Raw genomic sequence first — 17,225 nt, forward strand, 5'->3', positions numbered from 1 at the left:
TGAAATTTGTAAAACGACAGCACAGTTCAAATGATCAAAAGCGACATATTTAGTTACCTGTACCAACTTGTGATTATTTGTCTTAGTTGATTTTAGGGGTAAGCCTTTAGGCCACTCCATCTGTTGTGCTTATTTTATTTTGTACATGTGTGTGTAAGGGTTCTGCTTGTTTTGAGGATAAATTTATATGGTGGGTCAGAATACTTTGAAAAGAGTTCCTAAACAAGTAGTCTGAAAAATGCGTTGCTTGCAATGTACATTTCCATAAGGAGAAAAAAAAAAGCCCAGTGGGCCCAAGACTGACTTTAACCACTGTTAACTATTTATTGTTTTGAAGCTTCTGCATGATACAGAATGCACTGCAGATCCAACAGGCTGCTGTGCCTTTAGGGTTCCTCTTGAACCATACTACTGATTTTGTACAGGCTGGGGATAGGGAACGGGTTGGGAAGGACGGAACACCCAGGAAACAAAGCCGAGCAACCACAGCAAGAAGCTGTGATCTAAGATTAGGATCCTGCATTTAGGACACAGGAAGCATCTGATGAGGGGACCTTGTGTTTTCCATGGATTGTGTATTTTTCAGGCAGACACACACCACAGAACCCAAATGCAGTCTCATTAGCAGCAAGTTCCTAGGGGTTTGGGGCAAAAACTTCTCTGATCAGTAATTTCATACTGGCAAAACGAATGGTGCTCTTCCATTAAATATTACAGTTCCTAAGGAACAGTGTACAAAAATCTCAAGTGTTTTTAAAAGGAGCTACCTACTTAAAACCCACCACGTCATTGTAAATAATTTGTACAACAGGAGTAAGAAAGATACAGTTTACTTTACAAAGATTTGATCTGTATTATTTAGTCTTGACAACATACTTCCAGTAGAAGTGGCAGGAAGGAATTGGATCTTTCCATACTAACAGCGGGTGCTGGGTCCTGAACTTGTCAAACTAGAACTTTGTGGAAATTGGGGTAGAAAAAGCTTCCATTTGTTAACTACATTATCTCGTTCTGTTCCTGCTTTACAGCCCCTTTCTGTAAGAGCTGCTCTTTATGGGACTGTGCAGCTTCTGAATGTTGCTCCTGCTCAAGAGGAACACGCACATTCCTTCAGCATGGGCAGAGCTAAGTGCCCGCTTGGCCTTATATCTTTACATAACCATATCCGTACTTTGGGGATAATTTGTAGCTGCAGCTGCGTTAGTAAAATTAAACCCATGCAGCACTTGTGGATAGACAAGGCTTAGGAATGTATTACAGTATGGGAAGCTTGAGGTATGCAGGTGAGTAATGCCTCAAATTCCACTCCAGAGTGCACCAAGTTAGGATAAACACCCGTGCAGCTCCAATTGCTGCAGTGTTTGCCCTGCAGAACTCAATGCCTCCGATACAGGAGTCACACTTCGTAACAGGCATCGTCTTTGCCCTCCTAGGCAAAGTTACTTGGCCTGACCTTCCAGGCACCCATGCTTAGTGCTGCAAGGTGAAGCACAGGTTTCCACGTGGAAACAAGGTTTTCAGCAGATTGTCAGATGTGCTGACTACAGCAGCTTGCCCCTGGCAATGCAGAGCCCTTTGAAAACAGAACACATTTTTCTCCCACTTGAGCTTTGGCTAAGTAGTCACAAACTCCTTAAGCCACAGCCTGCTCTGTGTTTACCTAAGTGAGTAGTTTATAGGAAAGGAACAAGTGGATTTTTTTTTTAAAGCCTGCCTTTCCTGTTTCCATAAAACAAACTTACTTTAAATACTCAGGATTGTTAAAATAGCTTCTCTGAGGGGAGTGTTGCCTCGACAAGCTTCCCTGCAATGTGACAGACCTGCGATTGCTGTTGAGGAAAACGCTGCTCCTGTAAATGCCTTGGAAGCTTCCCTGTTGACTCGAGTTAGAGCAGAATTAAAGCTAATCTTCAGCACTTTAAAAAGTTAATCCTGCTCTAAGTTGAGGCTGTTGGAAGGCTGCCGGGAGCAGAAGCTGGGCAGCACGCAAGCAGTTTTCCTGCAGCATGGAACCCCCTGCAGCCCTTGTGAAAGCAACAGCTCTGCTTTTTGGATAAGCATCCCAGCTGGAGCCAGGCCGGGTTTCCTGATTTTCTTTTTTTTTCAAGCGACTTCTGTGGGGGCTTTAAGTCTGAACAGCCTCTAGTTTCTGTCTCAAGTTTCTGCTGCTTGCATCACTAACAACTTAAGCTGATGTATCCATGCTGTGTGCAGAAACGAGACTGCCTCAAGGACACTCCTAGGCAGCAGCAAGTGATGAGAGAGAATCCAATTAATTAACTGAATGTTTCTGGCAATGTGTCCAGCTGTCTCGTAGCTCAGCGCAAACGCACTTGAAGCGCTGCTCCTAATCGCAGGTTCAGCAGCTTTTAATTTAGTCAAGGTTTGTTAAGACAACATCCAGTAAGTCACCTATGGCAGCCTTATGTACTTAACTGCATGAACTGCCCCCTGCCTGAACCCAGGCCTCGAGAGATTAGTGTGTTCTAAATCAAAACCAAGATTAACTATAATAATGTCTTAATGTTCCATGTAATCCCCTCTTCCTGCAGAAAGCGTCTCTGCGTGACTTGAACAGTTCATACTTCAGAACTTAATTCCTTTACAGGCTGTTACGGCATCCGTTTGGAAAAGGGCATTCTTTAAATGGGTTTCCTATGTGGTAACGAAGCAAGGTCGCCCTTCGCTCAGGCAAGGGGGCAGTTTGAGGTCAGTGGAGGCAGTGCTCCTTCAGAATGTCTTAATCCTAAAAAGCTGTGCATAACTGTCCAAAGAATGTGAAGCCATGCTGCAGTCCTGCCCAAACGCTCGGGGCTGGGAGTTGGTCTGTGCTACAAGTATTCTGTGCTAGAAACAGCATTTTCTGAAAGCCACAGCAGAACATGCCGCAGATCACACGTCAGCCTCACCTGGTGCTCTCATGGTCCTCGAACAGCTTCATCACCAACAGCTGGACCATAAATTGATCCTGGCACACTGCAATTTCAGTCCAAGGCACTAAAATGCTATGCAACACCAACTGGCTTCTTCCTACTTCCAGCTGTAATTCCTTTACAGGAAGCGTTACCAGCTTTATCTTGTCCAAACGTTATTTGTGTACCTTTCTGGTGGTTAGAGTTTTACCTAGGGCTTTCTGCAGTTTTGTTTTCCCTTTGACTAAATAGCCAATGTGTCCTGCTTACACGCCAGGACTGGACTTGTTCCTTTCTCTTTCAGGTGTGAAATATAAATCATGTTTTTATGATTTTTTTTGTAAATCTTTGCTCTTTTTACACTTTGTTTTTGTAAGCTAAAGTTTCTTATTAAAAAACGAAAACAACATTCCACCGAGTTACGTCATTATTCCCCACACTTTAATTAAACAGGGAGGTGGCAGTACAGCAGCAAATCCCGCGCACGCGAGGACCTCACAGTCAGAAAACTCTTCCCGGGGCACCTCGTGGGATGAACAGGACGTGGATTCTCCCCGCTGTGCTCCAGAGCTTTTCTGCCCTGCGGAATCAGGGCTCTGGAGGGAGAAGAGCTGCTCCACGGCCAGCGGGAGCAGGCCCTGTCCCACGAGGGCATCGCTCGTGGCCCTTGCTGACAGGGTGCCAGCTCCTGCCTCGAGCTGCGACCCTCTCCGAGCTCTGCAATGAAACAGGCACTGCTGTATTTAGCGTTTTACCCCTTTGCCCTTTTGCTCTTTAGTGGTGGCGGCTGCCGGACTCACCAGGGCGCTAAGTGCTGGGCTGCGGCGCCATCAGGTCGATGTCCGTGAGGTTCCGGGCCACCCACACACCGGCGGCAAAGAGCCCCAGGTTGACGAGCAGGTTCCTGCGGGAGACGCGGCGCCCCGGCGCCGTTACCCACCGCGCCCCGGTACCGTCACCCGTCCCGCCCGGCGCCGTCACCCATCGCGCCCCGGGGCCGCTGCGGCTCCCGCCCACCTGCGGAAGTCGCTGCGGTCGGTGGCGAAGCGCAGGGCGCTCCGCAGCCACCCGCGTGGCCCCTGCGGCGGCGGCGCCGCCGTCCCGCCCGCAGCCGCCGCCGCCGTTGCCGCCGCGGCCGCCATGCGCCTTCCTCCGCGACGTCACTTCCGGCGCGCGGAGGGGGGGGGAGAAGCGCGCGTGCGCAAAGGGTATCCCGCGCCCTCCCGCGCCCCGGCGCCCTCCCCGCGCACATGCGCGCTCGCCCCGCGTCGCCTCGTTCAGCGCGGCGCATGCGCAGGGCCCTCGTGTCAGGGCTGCGCGCGGCGTCCCCGTGTCCCGGCCGCGGGCGGAGCGTGAGCGGGGGCGGCCCCGGGCGACACCCCGGGGCGACAGCCCGGGGGACACCCTCGTGCAGCCCCTGGTGCGAGACCCTCGTGTAACTTCCTTATGCAGGGTCCTGGTGCAACGTCCTGGTGCGAGACCCTCGTGCAACGCCCTCATGCAACGCCCGGGGCGACACTCTGGGGTGAGACCCTCGTGCAGGGCCCTGGTAGAGCACCCTGGTGCAAGACCCTCGTGTAACTTCCTCATGCAGGGCCCTCGTGCAACACCCTGGTTCAGTACCCTGGTTCAAGGCTCTCATGCAACACCCTGGTGCATGTTGTGCTTCGAGGAGGGCAAATTTGGTAAGAGATGAATCTCCTTGTGCTCCAGCAACAGCCAGAAGTGAGAGGGGCTGGGGCGGTTGGACTCACCTCTTAACAACCATACAAATACAGTGGTGGCTACAGGCTCTGGCTGTATCAGACTCAAGAACAGTCTGTCAGCTACAGGTCCAACCACATGTGAAACAGTCAGTCGAGGTTGTGTCTAGGGACTTATTCCAATGCAACGTTTGCTGAGCAGGCGTCAGCTCAGGAGCTGCTCTCCTCCACCGTGGGATACTTTGCCAGCCTGTAAGAGATGGTTTTGGCTTGTGTTTATCTCGACGTTGTTGCCGCACCGTTACAGCTTCCTGACCTCAGCATCCTGCCCCGAGAAGAGCACCAGTGCCCACCACGCCGCGCGAGTCGGGTGAAGAGGAAACTGCCATGAGCACCAGAGCGCAGGGAACGACCAACACACCAAGAACGTCGAGGAAGCAGGTGGACTCTTGGAGAACGGGGACAATAAAATGACTGTTCCTCCCTTGAGGTTTTTTTTTCTTATTTTTTTTTCTGAACTCTTCTTCAGGAGCCCATCCCCTGCACCGAGGGGGAGCCAAGGAATCGTAGCTGGACTGGTGGTGGTGGTCACTAACCTTGTTGCATCTCTCCTGCTTGCTTGCATAGCTTTTTTTTCCCTTCTTCCTCTCTCTGGCTCTGTGATTACTGCTCGTTATGAGAATGGAGCTTACAAGGTTGTGTGGCTTTTGATCCCATTTGTGTCTTAATCTTGGGATCGTATCAAAACCTCCCCTGACAGCGGATAAGGACACAGCTCTAGTGCACAAATACACAGTAACCACCCGAGAAGATGAGAGGACCCTCAACCTCAAGGAGTCTCCGCAGGCGCCGTCCCAACTTGAGGGGAGGCTTCACTGCTTCCCAAGAGAACTGTGCTCCAGCTTGGAAAGCTCCAGGTTGGTTTTATACCCTAGTCAAGTGAGGACGTGGTCACTATGTTCCAAAAGAAATGTTCTTTTGTGCAACACGTGCCGTTTGTGATGAGATACCCCCTCGCTAAGAACTTCCCTCTGCTCTCCTCCTGCTCCGGCGAGCTCGGCCCCAAGCAGCGCATGGGACCAGGAAGGAGTTAACATCCTGAGCACCCAAAACAGCAGCCGGGGATGGAAATTGCATGTGCCAAAGCGGCTCAAATGGGGAAGTGGGAAGGGCTGTGCCAGGGTCAGGGAGCAGACAGGGGTGGCGGGTTGTGTCTGCTTGGAGCGGGTCCTGTGCCAGCTGCCCTGCTGCAGCCCCCGCGCTCCTCCCGTATCTCCCGTGTGCTGCTGCAGCCTCTTTATCTCGCGCTGCCCTCCAAGGTCGCCGCACGGTCCTCAAGTGCGCGCTTGGAGGCCGACTGGTTATCGCGGTGCTCGCTCGTGCACAAGGACAAGCGGCCGCAGCGGGACAGGGTGACGTCCATGTGCGAGCCGGGCGCAGAGGAGAGAGGCAGCGTATGGAGCAGCCCTGAGCACTGTGGGTCCCCGTGCGGGCGGCGATACCCCGGCTGTCACCCACACGCTGCCAGCTCGCTCGTGCGTCCTCCCTTCCCAGGGCACGCAGGGGCTTCTCCTGGCTGGGGGCATCCCGACAGCGAGATGTTTCCTGGGAATGCCAGCTGGAGATGCTCCCCTCCGTTCTGCAGAGAGGTGGGTGGTATCTGCGAGTCCGGCCCCTCCATGGCCGCGTTCGCCCCTTGCGGCCACGTTCACCCCACACTGGTCCCCTCTCTGCAGCCCCAGCCGCCCTGGGCGTCCCCCCCACGGCCCCGCGGCCCCTGGCGCATGCAGGGCCCCCCATCCTGGGGTTGGGAACACCGGAGCGCTGGAAGAGGCTGGCAGCCGGTAAGTTGGGATGAGCCGGGGGCTTTGCTGGGAGCAGGGATGGGAGCAGCATCCGGGGGCCCCGCTGTCCTCCCTGGTGATGGCTTTTCCTTGCAGCCCCCTCTGTGGGATCCGGAGTGTTTTCCCGGCCCGGGTGGGAGGTGGGTGCTGCCGGTGGCTCCCGGGCTCTGCGGCGAGGAGCGGGGTGGTGGAGCAGGACACCTGCACGGATGGACGGAGCCTGGGGTGGGGGAGCGGAGGGAATGTGCCGGAGCGATTCCCTGTCCACGCCGCTCACACGCTGCCTCCCAGCAGGCCCCGCCACTGCTGATGGGCTGTCCCAGCTCCTCCTGGCCCGATTTCCCCATGGAGGAGCCACCTCCTGCCTGGCTGCCCGCCCCAGGGTAGGAACACGCAGACCCCGGCTTGGGCAGATCCCACTCGCGGCTCCGGAGCGCCGCGGGATGCGGCGGTGGGGATGCCAATCCCGCCCCATTTCCTGCTCCCGGAGGGACCCCCCTCCAGCCTCCCTTTCCCTCCGGGGCTGCCTGTCCATCCCACAGGGATCAGGGAGGCTGCGGGGCTGGTCCCTGGTGCTGGGGCTACAACCAGGGCCCCGGCTGGGCACGCCACCGCCTCCCACGCTGCTGCTCCCAGGAGAAATTTGTTCCTTGCTGCCGTCCCCCGCGTCCCTGCGTCCCCAGAGGTTGGTGCTTGCGCCCAGGAGCGGCCCCTGGGAGGGATTTTGGGGAGGGAGAAGGACTCAGCCCTTGAGGCAGCAGTTTCGTCCCTTTGTACCTTCCTCCATCCCCGTGTGGCTCCGGGAGGCCCTGGCACAGGCCGGACGCTCTGTTTCGGTGCGGGATCCCCGCGCATTGCAGCTCGGCACCGCCGGGCTCGGCCTTAACGCTCCCGTTCTACTCCTGGCTCCGCAGAGATGCCGCCGTCTAAGGCCTGGGCTCCCGGCTCCGGGCCGCACGTGCCGTGGGGCAGAGACGAGGCCTGGCCGGGCTCCCCGCGCGCGGGAGCGGAGCAGCCGGTGAGCTCGGGGTCCCGGCCGCGCGCACGGGGCTGCCGGGCCCCTCACGGCGCCGTTCCCGCAGGACCCACCGCGTGGGGAGGATCCCGAGGTGCGGGAGGGCAGCCCGGGTGATGCTGCCCGCGCCGTGCCGGAGACGGCGGAGCAGGAGCGCGCGGAGCCGGTACGAGGACGCCGCTGCCGCCGGGATGTTTTGCCTCTCGCGCTCCCCAGCTGCTCCCGGTTTCCCGGGGATTTCAGCAGCCCGTCTGTCCTCCCACAGTGTCCGGGAGCCACAGGTGACCGGGGCCCCGTGGCTTTGGAAATGGAGGCGGCCCCAACGCAGAGCGTTTGCAGCAGGGAGGATCCGGAGCAGGTCGGAGCCGACGCTCCTCCGGGCGAGGAGAGCTCTGCTCTGGTGCCCACGGTCCCTCCGCTCGCCCAAACCCCTGCAGGTCCCACAGGAAGACGCTGCAGAGCTGCAGGACGTGCCCAGCCAGGGTGGCTCTGATGTCCGTCCTGCGCCAGCATCCTCGCCTGGCACCAGGCAGCTTCATCCCGTGAGCACCGGGGAGCCGGAGCCGGTAGGGACTAGGATCCTTCCCACCGATGTCTTTGCTGCCCTGGGCTGTGTCTGGGGCTCTGCTGCTGCTGGACGTGCTCTGGTGTCCCCAGGAGACACCGCAGGTCCCGGCCCAGCAAAACATGATCCCAGCTGGCCCGGGAACATCTTTTCTTTCCTGCCTTTCCTCTCATGGAATTACACGTCTGGAATTGGCCTGGATGTGGAGCCAATGGCTGCCGTGGCACCGGCTGCTTGGGAAGATGCCAACAACTTGGAGGCGCCTTGGAGAAAGGCCAAGGATCGGGGACGTGCTGGAGCGTGAAAGCCCCCAGGACGGCAGCTCTAACGAGCGGCACGAGGCTTAACGAGCCCCTCATGGGGAGAGCAGCTTCCGGGGGCTCGGGATGATGTCGGGGGGATGGATTCAGCTCGGGGCGCAGGGGGCCGATCCTGTGGCCCCGCTTCCGAGCATCCCGCCCTTCCCCATCCCGCAGGTGCTTCCCGGGCAGACCCGCCGCTCGGCCGCCGTGCTGGCCAGGAAGGAGCAGCTGGAGCTGGTGAGTCCCGGCGGCCCCCGGGGCCGGGGGTCCCGCGTGGAGGCGGATGCGGGGGTGGAAACGCGAGCGGGCGCTGCCGCCCCGCAGTCCTACCAGCGCTCCAGCCTGGCCTTCGCCGTGGTGGCCGCGGTGCTGCTGCGGCACCAGCCCTCCATGGAGGCGGCGCTGGCGCTGGCGCTGCGGGCCGCCCTGCGCCAGGCGCGCGGCCACCACCTGCGGCAGCTCGAGAGCTTCATCGAGAGCTACGACGCCGACGACGCCGCCACGTGAGGAGGGGTTCGCAGCGGGACGAGGCCGAAGGCACCGGAATGAGCCCTCTGGCTATCCGGCAGCGCAGGGATGGGATGGAGAGTGGCCACGCGGAGCCGTCACCTGCCCTGTCCTCCCGTGGATGGAGCATCCAAACCTCCATTTGGGATTAGATAGTCTTTAATAAAAATAAACCCGGGGTGACCTGGGCAGCCCCATCATGGTCCCTGCTCCGCTGGTGCTCCCATCCCATCCCACAGCGATTCCCTGCCTGCAGCCCCAGGCTGGAGGTGTTCGCCTCCTGCCGCCGGATGGTGGCCGAGCTTTATTTTGGAGCCGTCCTGTGCCCATGGACCAGGCACCCAGCACGGAGCTGCATTCTTCCAGCAGCGATTCCCGCTGGTGGGAGCGGGTGGACGGATCCGGCCCTGGAGCAGCCGTCGGCTGCCGTCTCCCAAGCTGGCTTTACCTGTTCCTAATTGCAGGAGAGGCCGGCAGGAATTGCCGGCTGCGCGCTGCCGGTTAACGCATCCTGGTGGCTTCTCCCTCCTGCCGTCGGGCCAATTCCAAGGCACCCCGGGGCGGGATGCCGGAGCGGGCCGGGCCGGGCCGGTGGTGCCGGGTGTCCCCGCGCTAGGACACGCTGCAGTGCCGGCTGCTGCCCCGCAGCTTCGCCGTGCGGCCCCCGGCCCGCTCCAGGCGCTCCGTGCCCGGCGAGCTCATGCCAGGCTTGGGGATGGGCTTCCCGAAGAAGAAACCCTCCTCTTCCGAGTCCGAGTCTGAGGAGGAAGAGCAGGTTGGGCACCAGGAGTCTTCCTCTTCCGTGCCGTCCCGCAGCTCGGCGTCCTCCGGCCTCAGGCTGCAGCGGGACGGGGATGGGACCCCCGCGTTCCCGTCACCGTGTGGTGTCCTCGGGCCGGTGCTCCCTGCATCCGGGTGCCCCTCCGTGCCGGGCTGCGGGGCCAAGGGGTGGTCGGAGCGCGGGGCACCCCTGCTCCGCTCCCAGCTGTCCGTGCCCCGGAAGGCGGGATGCACCGGGGCCAGCTCCGGCAGCGGCTCTGGCTCTGCAGGAAGGAGAGTGAAGGGATTAGGGAGGGCTGGATGTCCCGGCCATGCCACACCCTTCATCCCTCCCTCCCTCCGTTCTTGCTTCCATCTCTCTCTCTCCATCCCTCCATCCTTCCTCCCCTCCATCCCTTCCTCCCTCCGTTCTCCCTTCCATCTCTCTCTCCATCCCTCCATCCTTCCTCCCCTCCATCCCTCCCTCCCTCCATTCTCCCTTCCATCTCTCTCTCTGCAGCCCTCCATCCTTCCTCCCCTCCATCCCTCCCTCCCTCCATTCTCCCTTCCATCTCTCTCTGCAGCCCTCCATCCTTCCTCCCCTCCATCCCTTCCTCCCTCCATTCTCCCTTCCATCTCTCTCTCTATCCCTCCATCCTTCCTCCCCTCCATCCCTTCCTCCCTCCATTCTCCCTTCCATCTCTCTCTCCATCCCTCCATCCTTCCTCCCCTCCATCCCTTCCTCCCTCCGTTCTCCCTTCCATCTCTCTCTCCATCCCTCCATCCTTCCTCCCCTCCATCCCTTCCTCCCCTCCATCCCTTCCTCCCTCCATTCTCCCTTCCATCTCTCTCTCTCTCCATCCCTCCATCCTTCCTCCCCTCCATCCCTTCCTCCCTCCATTCTCCCTTCCATCTCTCTCTCTCTCCATCCCTCCATCCTTCCTCCCCTCCATCCCTTCCTCCCTCCGTTCTCCCTTCCATCTCTCTCTCCATCCCTCCATCCTTCCTCCCCTCCATCCCTTCCTCCCCTCCATCCCTTCCTCCCTCCATTCTCTCTTCCATCTCTCTCTCTCTCCATCCCTCCATCCTTCCTCCCCTCCATCCCTTCCTCCCTCCATTCTCCCTTCCATCTCTCTCTCTCCATCCCTCCATCCTTCCTCCCCTCCATCCCTTCCTCCCTCCATTCTCCCTTCCATCTCTCTCTCCATCCCTCCATCCTTCCTCCCCTCCATCCCTTCCTCCCTCCGTTCTCCCTTCCATCTCTCTCTCTCCATCTCTCCATCCTTCCTCCCCTCCATCCCTTCCTCCCTCCATTCTCCCTTCCATCTCTCTCCATCCCTCCATCCTTCCTCCCCTCCATCCCTTCCTCCCTCCATTCTCCCTTCCATCTCTCTCTCTCCATCCCTCCATCCTTCCTCCCCTCCATCCCTTCCTCCCTCCATTCTCCCTTCCATCTCTCTCCATCCCTCCATCCTTCCTCCCCTCCATCCCTTCCTCCCTCCATTCTCCCTTCCATCTCTCTCTCCATCCCTCCATCCTTCCTCCCCTCCATCCCTTCCTCCCTCCATTCTCCCTTCCATGTCTCTCTCTCCATCCCTCCATCCTTCCTCCCCTCCATCCCTTCCTCCCTCCATTCTCCCTTCCATCTCTCTCTCTCCAGCCCTCCATCCTTCCTCCCCTCCATCCCTTCCTCCCTCCATTCTCCCTTCCATCTCTCTCTCTCCAGCCCTCCATCCTTCCTCCCCTCCATCCCTTCCTCCCTCCATTCTCCCTTCCATCTCTCTCTCCAGCCCTCCATCCTTCTTCCCCTCCATCCATCCCTCTCTCATTCCACCCTTCCCTCCATCCATACCAGCCCCCGGCCTCCGCTGCCTGCACCCCGTGGGCGCCGCGTCGGGAGACGGCGCCAAGGCCGAGTCGGAGGAGTCGGAGGCGGCGTTGACGGCGTCGTGGGCCGCGCGCGGGCGGCTGCAGGCGTCGGAGCAGAAGATGCGGCCGCGGCGGGCGGTGAGCGGGCGCCCGCGCAGCGGCGCGCGGCAGCGGCTGCAGCAGAAGCAGGCGGCCCGCGCGTGCCAGCGCAGCCCCTGGTGCGTGGCTTCCTCGCTGTCGGCGCCTGCGGGGCCGGCACCCGTGAGGGCTCCGTCCTGCATCCCCGTCCCCGCGGATTTTATCCCCCGTGGGCACGTACCGATGGGCTCCCCGCACGCCTGGCACGGCTCGGCGTAGAGGCTCTCGTAGCAGCGGCTGCAGTGGGGCCGGCCGCTCGCCAGCACGTAGCGCTGCCCGCGCAGCGGCGCCTCGCACTCCAGGCAGCAGAAGTGCTCGGGGTGCCAGCGGCGGCCCTCCGCCTCGATGCACTCCTCCAGGAAGATGAGCTGCAGCAGGGAGGACCGGGACGGGGGAAGCAAGCGGCCACGGAGCATCCTTCCCGCTGTGCCCGTCACCGCCACGTGTCACGTTGCGCCTCCTGTCACCACATTCCGGTACCCACCTGGTCGCAGGAGGCGCAGCGCGGCCGGAAAAGCTCGGCGTGGTGTCGCCCGCAGTAGATCCTGCCGTCCTGCTGGAAGTAGATGAGATCCACGAGGGGCTGGTGGCAGAAGTGGCAGCAGAAGCAGGACGGGTGCCAGAGGTGGCCGCCCAGGCGGGACGCTGAAACGCCCGGGTCCCCTTGGTTCAGCCGCCGGCCGCACTGCGAAGCCGAAGGACACGGACGAGGCTATGGGGCTGCACGGAGGGATCGTGCCCCTGGCCAGCGTTTGCAATGGGGAGAGTCTCACCTTCCTGCAGGGACACCCGTGACAAGGACCCGGCACCGGGCACGCCAGCCCCTGCCCCAGCGCCTCGTGCCGCCGCCGCGCGCTGAACGCCTGGAGCTGCTTCCTCTCCTCCTCCGCCAAGCCGGGGCAGTACCGCTCCTGCGGGGACGGGGACAGCGTGAGGGGACACGAGGCCACCGAACGCCCCTGGAAGGGGCCGCGCTGCCCGAAACGGCGCCTCTTACATCGCAGTCCTGCGGGGGCAGCTGCTGCAGCAGCGCCTTGGCACGGAGCCGGCTCCAGTCGGGGAGCTCCGGCGAGCGCGCGGGCACCTGGGCAGAAGCGCAACACGGGACATGGAACTGCGGGCACCAGGGCGCCGGGAGCTGCATCCCGGGATGCTCCAGCGGGATGCGGAGCGCCGGGGCGCTACCCACCTCGGCGGGCGGCTCCGGATACTCCTCCAGGGCGCAGCCGGAGTCGCTGTCGGACGAGGCCGGCGGGAGGCCGGTGGCGGTGCCGCACGCGGGCGCCTCGTCGCGCTGGGGCCATGCGGGGCTCGGCGGGGACATGAGCTGCCAAGAGAGGTGACAGGGCTTGGAGCGTCCCGGAATGGGATCTGTTCCCAGGATATGCGGCATCCCAGCACAGATCCCGCTCCGTCCACAGCATCCGTCCCTCACCCCGGAGGGGCTCCCGGGATCAGCGCAGCCAGGACCGTCCTTGAAACCCTTCGCTAAGTGCAGGGGAAGCTGGGCAAGGGGAACCCCCGTTCCCATGCCCGGCTGGAGCAGGTCCGGTTTGGAAGCATTGCTAGCCATTGCTCTGCTACACTGGGAGATTTTCCCTGGCTTCCTCCAGCCTTTTCCTGTCCCGGTTAATCCCTAATTTAGCGGCCTGTCTCCAAGCGGTGCAGTGGGAGGAGATCGAGGTCTAGCCCAATCCAGTGGAAAATAATGGATTCCCCCAGGGCTGCTATTGTTCAGCCCAGAGCGGCTGTTCCTGCCCAGCAGCCGGCTTGCCCAGCGCCACCACCTTGCCTGCAAACCGTCCCCTTCCCTCCGCCCCTCGCACCGCTCGCTTCCTTCCTCCCGTGGCTTTCCAAAACAAAGGCGGGATGGGATCCGGCGGCTCCTGGGGTGCCCTAGACGCCAGCCTAGCGCCAGCTGCCCTTGGCCCCGTGGGGTATCCTGGAATCCCGCTGCTCCAGCCCGTTGCCCCTTCCCACCCCGCGTCCCCCGACCTTGTGTCCCCACGCTCCGTTTGGGGCCCTTTTCAGCCGGATCGGCAACAGCGACAGCTCAGGTTTCCCCCCTGCACCTGCGTCAATGATTAACTCTGCAAATTGGCGACTCAGCAGGATCAAACAAAAAGGGCTTCGTGCCCCACGTTCGGGGTCCTGCGAGCAGACGGCAGAGCCGGTGTTTGCCGGCTGCAAGGCCGGTCGCGTTTTGCTTCTCGATGGGTGGAAAATCTACAGCCCGAATTGGGTCCTGACCTCGCTCATGTGGTGAAAGACCTGGAGGCTGCAGGCGGGAGCCACATCCCTGGGGATGTTGAAGCGGCGCTTCCGAGCCCCTCTCCGGAGCTTCGCCCTTCCCTAGGATGGAAGGTGCTGCCTGGCTTGGTTTGTGAAGCCTCTAAGCCACACAGGGCTAATCTAGCTCCCTCTTAATTAGCTCCCTGGGATGCTGCATGGTGCCACTCGTGGCCGGCTTATCCCTCAGCACCGGGGGGTTCCCAGTGGGATCCTGCTTGGAGAAGAGGGCATCCCTGATTCCAGCGGGGCTCCGGTGGTGCCGGGGGGTGTCAGGAGGAGCCACTGGGGCAATTTGGAGGGGAGCAGAGCAGCCCGGGCCAGGGTCGCGCGGGAGAGCCCAGCCCGGCTCGGCGTGATGCGATTACGGTGGCCAGCAGCCGTCTGGGCTGCGGCGGCTCCCTGTAATTAGCAGCAGACGGTGACAGCGGGAAGCGCCTCCCATGCTAAGGAGCCAGGCAGCTCCGACAGGTCGGGCGCCTCCGCTCCCCGTCCCCGTCCCCGCTGCGCTCTCCCGCCCTCCATCCTGCTCGGACCCTTGCGGCATCTGTGAAGGGCGAGCGGGTGCCCACGGGCTGCTCCTGGTGCTGCCTTGCTTCCCGGGGATTTGTTTTCCCGCTTGGAGCACATTTCCCGTGGTGGTTATGGCCCTTTGCAAAGGTTGCCAGGGTCAGAGAGGCTGAGCTCACCGGGATGTGGGTCACGGTGGCTCCCATTCTGCGGCTCCCATTCCTCCCCTGCACAGTCACACTATTCCCTTGTCCTGCAGCCACAATTCCCAGTCCCAGTCAGGTCCAGCCTGGCTCCCCACATGCATTGGAGCTGATCCGTGTCCCTGCCACAGCCTCTGCTTTGCCAGAGTCGCTCCTCCATTGAACGAAACCCAGTTTTTGGCATGTTTGGCAGCAGCAGCACCAAACCCTCCGCAGCTCTGCAGCCGCCAGGGAAATGCAATTGCTCACCGGCAAGGCCAAATCCCATTGGAAGCCCCCAAAAGCGCTGGCAGCTTTTGGGTGCGGAGCTGTGTAGGCAACACCTCACCCACACAGCAACCCGCTCTCGCTGCAGGTCTTGTCAACACAGCTGCACCAAAGGGGCTCGGGGAGAAGGATGCAGCCGGTCCAGGCGCATCTCTCCCTGGGGGTAAGAGGAGCCGAGCCGGAGCGGCTCATCCCTCCCGTGAGCTGGAGCGGCTGCTCGGCGCTCCGGGACCTTGGGCGATGCAGCAGGGATGCACTGGAACCGCATGGGGCTTTTCCAGATGCTTTTTTCCCCTTCCTGACCAGCGCGTTCCCCCATTAACCTGCTGCAGCTCACTCGCTCGTATCTCCGCGCCGGGATGCGGGACCTACCAGGCCCCCAAGGTGCCGGGTTTCGCTCCCGCGCGCCCGAGCGAGCCGCAGCCACCTGCACGTGCAGGGCCGCGAGGCGCCAGCCCGTGCCCTGGCTCTGCGCTCCCCGCAGAGCTCGCCCGCCCCGAACCCCGCGGCGGCAGCGATGCTACTTGGCACGGGTTCATTTTGGCGCTACCTGCTTCAAATCCCTCCCGAAATCCAACTCTTCCTCTTCTCGTTCGCAGCAGTCCCCCCAGGATGGGATCTCCCGGCTCCTTCCCCGCCTTTCCCGCTCCGGCTCCAGCCCAGCTCACCTACCTGCGCCGCCGCGGCCGCCCGATCCGCTCCGCTCCGCTCCGCTCCCGGCCGCGGTTCCGCCCGCCCGGCCCGGCCCGGCCCAGCTCGCCCTAGCGGCGGCTCCGCAGCGGAGGCGGAGCGGGGGGGACGTTTACAAAGCGAAAGGAAAACATGCGAGCGCAGCTCGGGAAACTTTTTTTTTTTTTTTTTTTTCCTTTTTTTTTTTTTTTAAATCTGCCTGCCCAGGAAACTGGATCTGTGTCAGCCGGTGTCCCTAATTACAGGCTTTTTAGCCTAAACCCTCCGAGACAGCCAATGGCAGGAGCGGCAGCGGGCGGGGAGGGGACGCGGGGGGGGACGTTAACCCTGCAGGGGACGGAGCTCTCCGTGACATCGTTTTTTCCTCTCATTTTCCGGGTGTCCGCGCCCTTCCCGCGGCGCGGCTCACCCCGTTTTGATGACTTTTATGCCGCGCCGTGATTTATTTTCCTTCCCGAGATCAGAAAGTGCTGGAGCCTCATGAAAGAGGGGGAAGTGTCATTACGCCCCAGTTGAGAGGACTTGGCCCGCGGCAAGCCACGGTGTCCTACTTTTCCCAACTCCCAGCATGTATCCCAAAAACCACCCAGAGCGGCTCCAGCCGGGGGAAAAGCAGAACTGATCAGATTTTCCAAAACTGCCTTTCAGGGCAGGGTGTTCCAACCGCACTTCCCTGTGCCGCGGGATGTTCCAGCTGGGAATGCCAGTCCCGGGCACTCACTGTTGAAGGATACGGCCTGGCTCCCATGTTAATCCCGCTGGGAAAGGCTGTAGAGTCTGGAATCTGTGCGTGGGTTATTGTGACTGCTCTTTGACACTTTGCATCTTCCCCTATCCACAAAACCAGATGGGAAGGAGAAAGGAGAAGGGGGCTGCCCCCCAGAGGGGACTTCCCACCCGGTCCCAACTGCACTGGCCTTGGTGGCTCTTTCATAGCGTCAGACTTTGTCCCTCTGCACCGTGGTGACCCTCTCATCCCGGTGCCACCACGAGTCCCCAGCCCGTGAGCAGCAGCCGCAGGTGCCTGCTGGATCTGGCTCTACCGAAAGGGCAGGTTTTTCCTGCTGTTTCCCACCGAACGGCGCTGGGGGCTGGGCCCGTTCCTGCAGCCTCCTCCGGCTTCTGCACCTCTTGTCCCACGTCCTCTCCTGCCCCCTGTCCCCTCCTGCACCCCCTGCTGTCCCATGTCCCCTCCGACACCACAGCAACTCTCCTGACCCATTAGTCACCCCCAGCGCCCCCTCCGGCCCCAGTGATCCTCCCAGCACTCCCTCCTGCCCCATGGACACCCTCAGTGCCCCCTCTTGCCCCATGGACACCCACCCCCAGCATCTCCTCCTGCCCCAGTGATCCTCCCAGCACTCCCTCCTGCCCCATGGACACCCTGAGCGCCCCGTCTTGCCCCACGGAGACCTCCCAGCACCTCCTCCTGCCCCATGGAGCCACCTCCAGCATCTCCTCCTGCCCCATGGAGCCACCTCCAGCACCTCCTCCTGCCCCATGGACACCCACCCCCAGCACCTCCTCCTGCCCCATGGACACCCACCCCCAGCATCTCCTCCTGCCCCATGGAGCCACCTCCAGCACCTCCTCCTGTCCCATGGACACCCACCCCCAGCATCTCCTCCTGCCCCACCGACACCCACCCCCCG

The 17,225-nt window shown here is 61.2% G+C and overlaps 2 protein-coding genes across 2 annotated transcripts; both read right to left on the minus strand.

Moving 5' to 3' along the window:
- Positions 1–3,703: 3,703 nt before the first annotated feature.
- Positions 3,704–4,054, minus strand: TOMM6 (translocase of outer mitochondrial membrane 6). Its single transcript, XM_088534490.1, has 2 exons — positions 3,930–4,054; positions 3,704–3,816 (listed from the first exon to the last, which is right to left on the minus strand). The coding sequence occupies exons 1-2, from the start codon at positions 4,052–4,054 to the stop codon at positions 3,720–3,722; spliced, it is 222 nt and encodes a 73-aa protein (XP_088390616.1). The 3' UTR covers positions 3,704–3,719.
- A 5,406-nt stretch (positions 4,055–9,460) lies between these two features.
- PRICKLE4 (prickle planar cell polarity protein 4) lies at positions 9,461–12,960 on the minus strand. The gene is made up of 7 exons (XM_088534438.1): positions 12,804–12,960; positions 12,612–12,698; positions 12,388–12,525; positions 12,099–12,299; positions 11,796–11,982; positions 11,460–11,720; positions 9,461–9,891 (listed from the first exon to the last, which is right to left on the minus strand). The coding sequence occupies exons 1-7, from the start codon at positions 12,936–12,938 to the stop codon at positions 9,461–9,463; spliced, it is 1,440 nt and encodes a 479-aa protein (XP_088390564.1). The 5' UTR covers positions 12,939–12,960.
- Between the last annotated feature and the right edge of the window lie 4,265 nt (positions 12,961–17,225).

The sequence above is a fragment of the Tinamus guttatus genome, unplaced genomic scaffold (genome assembly GCF_059628265.1).
Source record: "Tinamus guttatus ecotype Peru unplaced genomic scaffold, ASM5962826v1 Tinamus_guttatus_pri_ptg000563l, whole genome shotgun sequence".
NCBI classification, from domain to species: domain Eukaryota; kingdom Metazoa; phylum Chordata; class Aves; order Tinamiformes; family Tinamidae; genus Tinamus; species Tinamus guttatus.

Bases quoted from the DNA above. Each gene is read 5' to 3' on its own strand.
- PRICKLE4 (XM_088534438.1), bottom strand. From the start codon at position 12,938: ATGTCCCCGCCGAGCCCCGCATGGCCCCAGCGCGACGAGGCGCCCGCG. The intron at 11,721-11,795 runs GTACGTGCCCAC...CCGGCCCCGCAG, and splicing joins GGCGTGCGGGGAGCCCATCG to GCGCCGACAGCGAGGAAGCC. The intron at 9,892-11,459 runs GTATGGATGGAG...TCCTTCCTGCAG, and splicing joins GCAGCGGAGGCCGGGGGCTG to AGCCAGAGCCGCTGCCGGAG.
- TOMM6 (XM_088534490.1), bottom strand. From the start codon at position 4,054: ATGGCGGCCGCGGCGGCAACGGCGGCGGCGGCTGCGGGCGGGACGGCG. The intron at 3,817-3,929 runs GTGGGCGGGAGC...CGTCTCCCGCAG, and splicing joins GACCGCAGCGACTTCCGCAG to GAACCTGCTCGTCAACCTGG.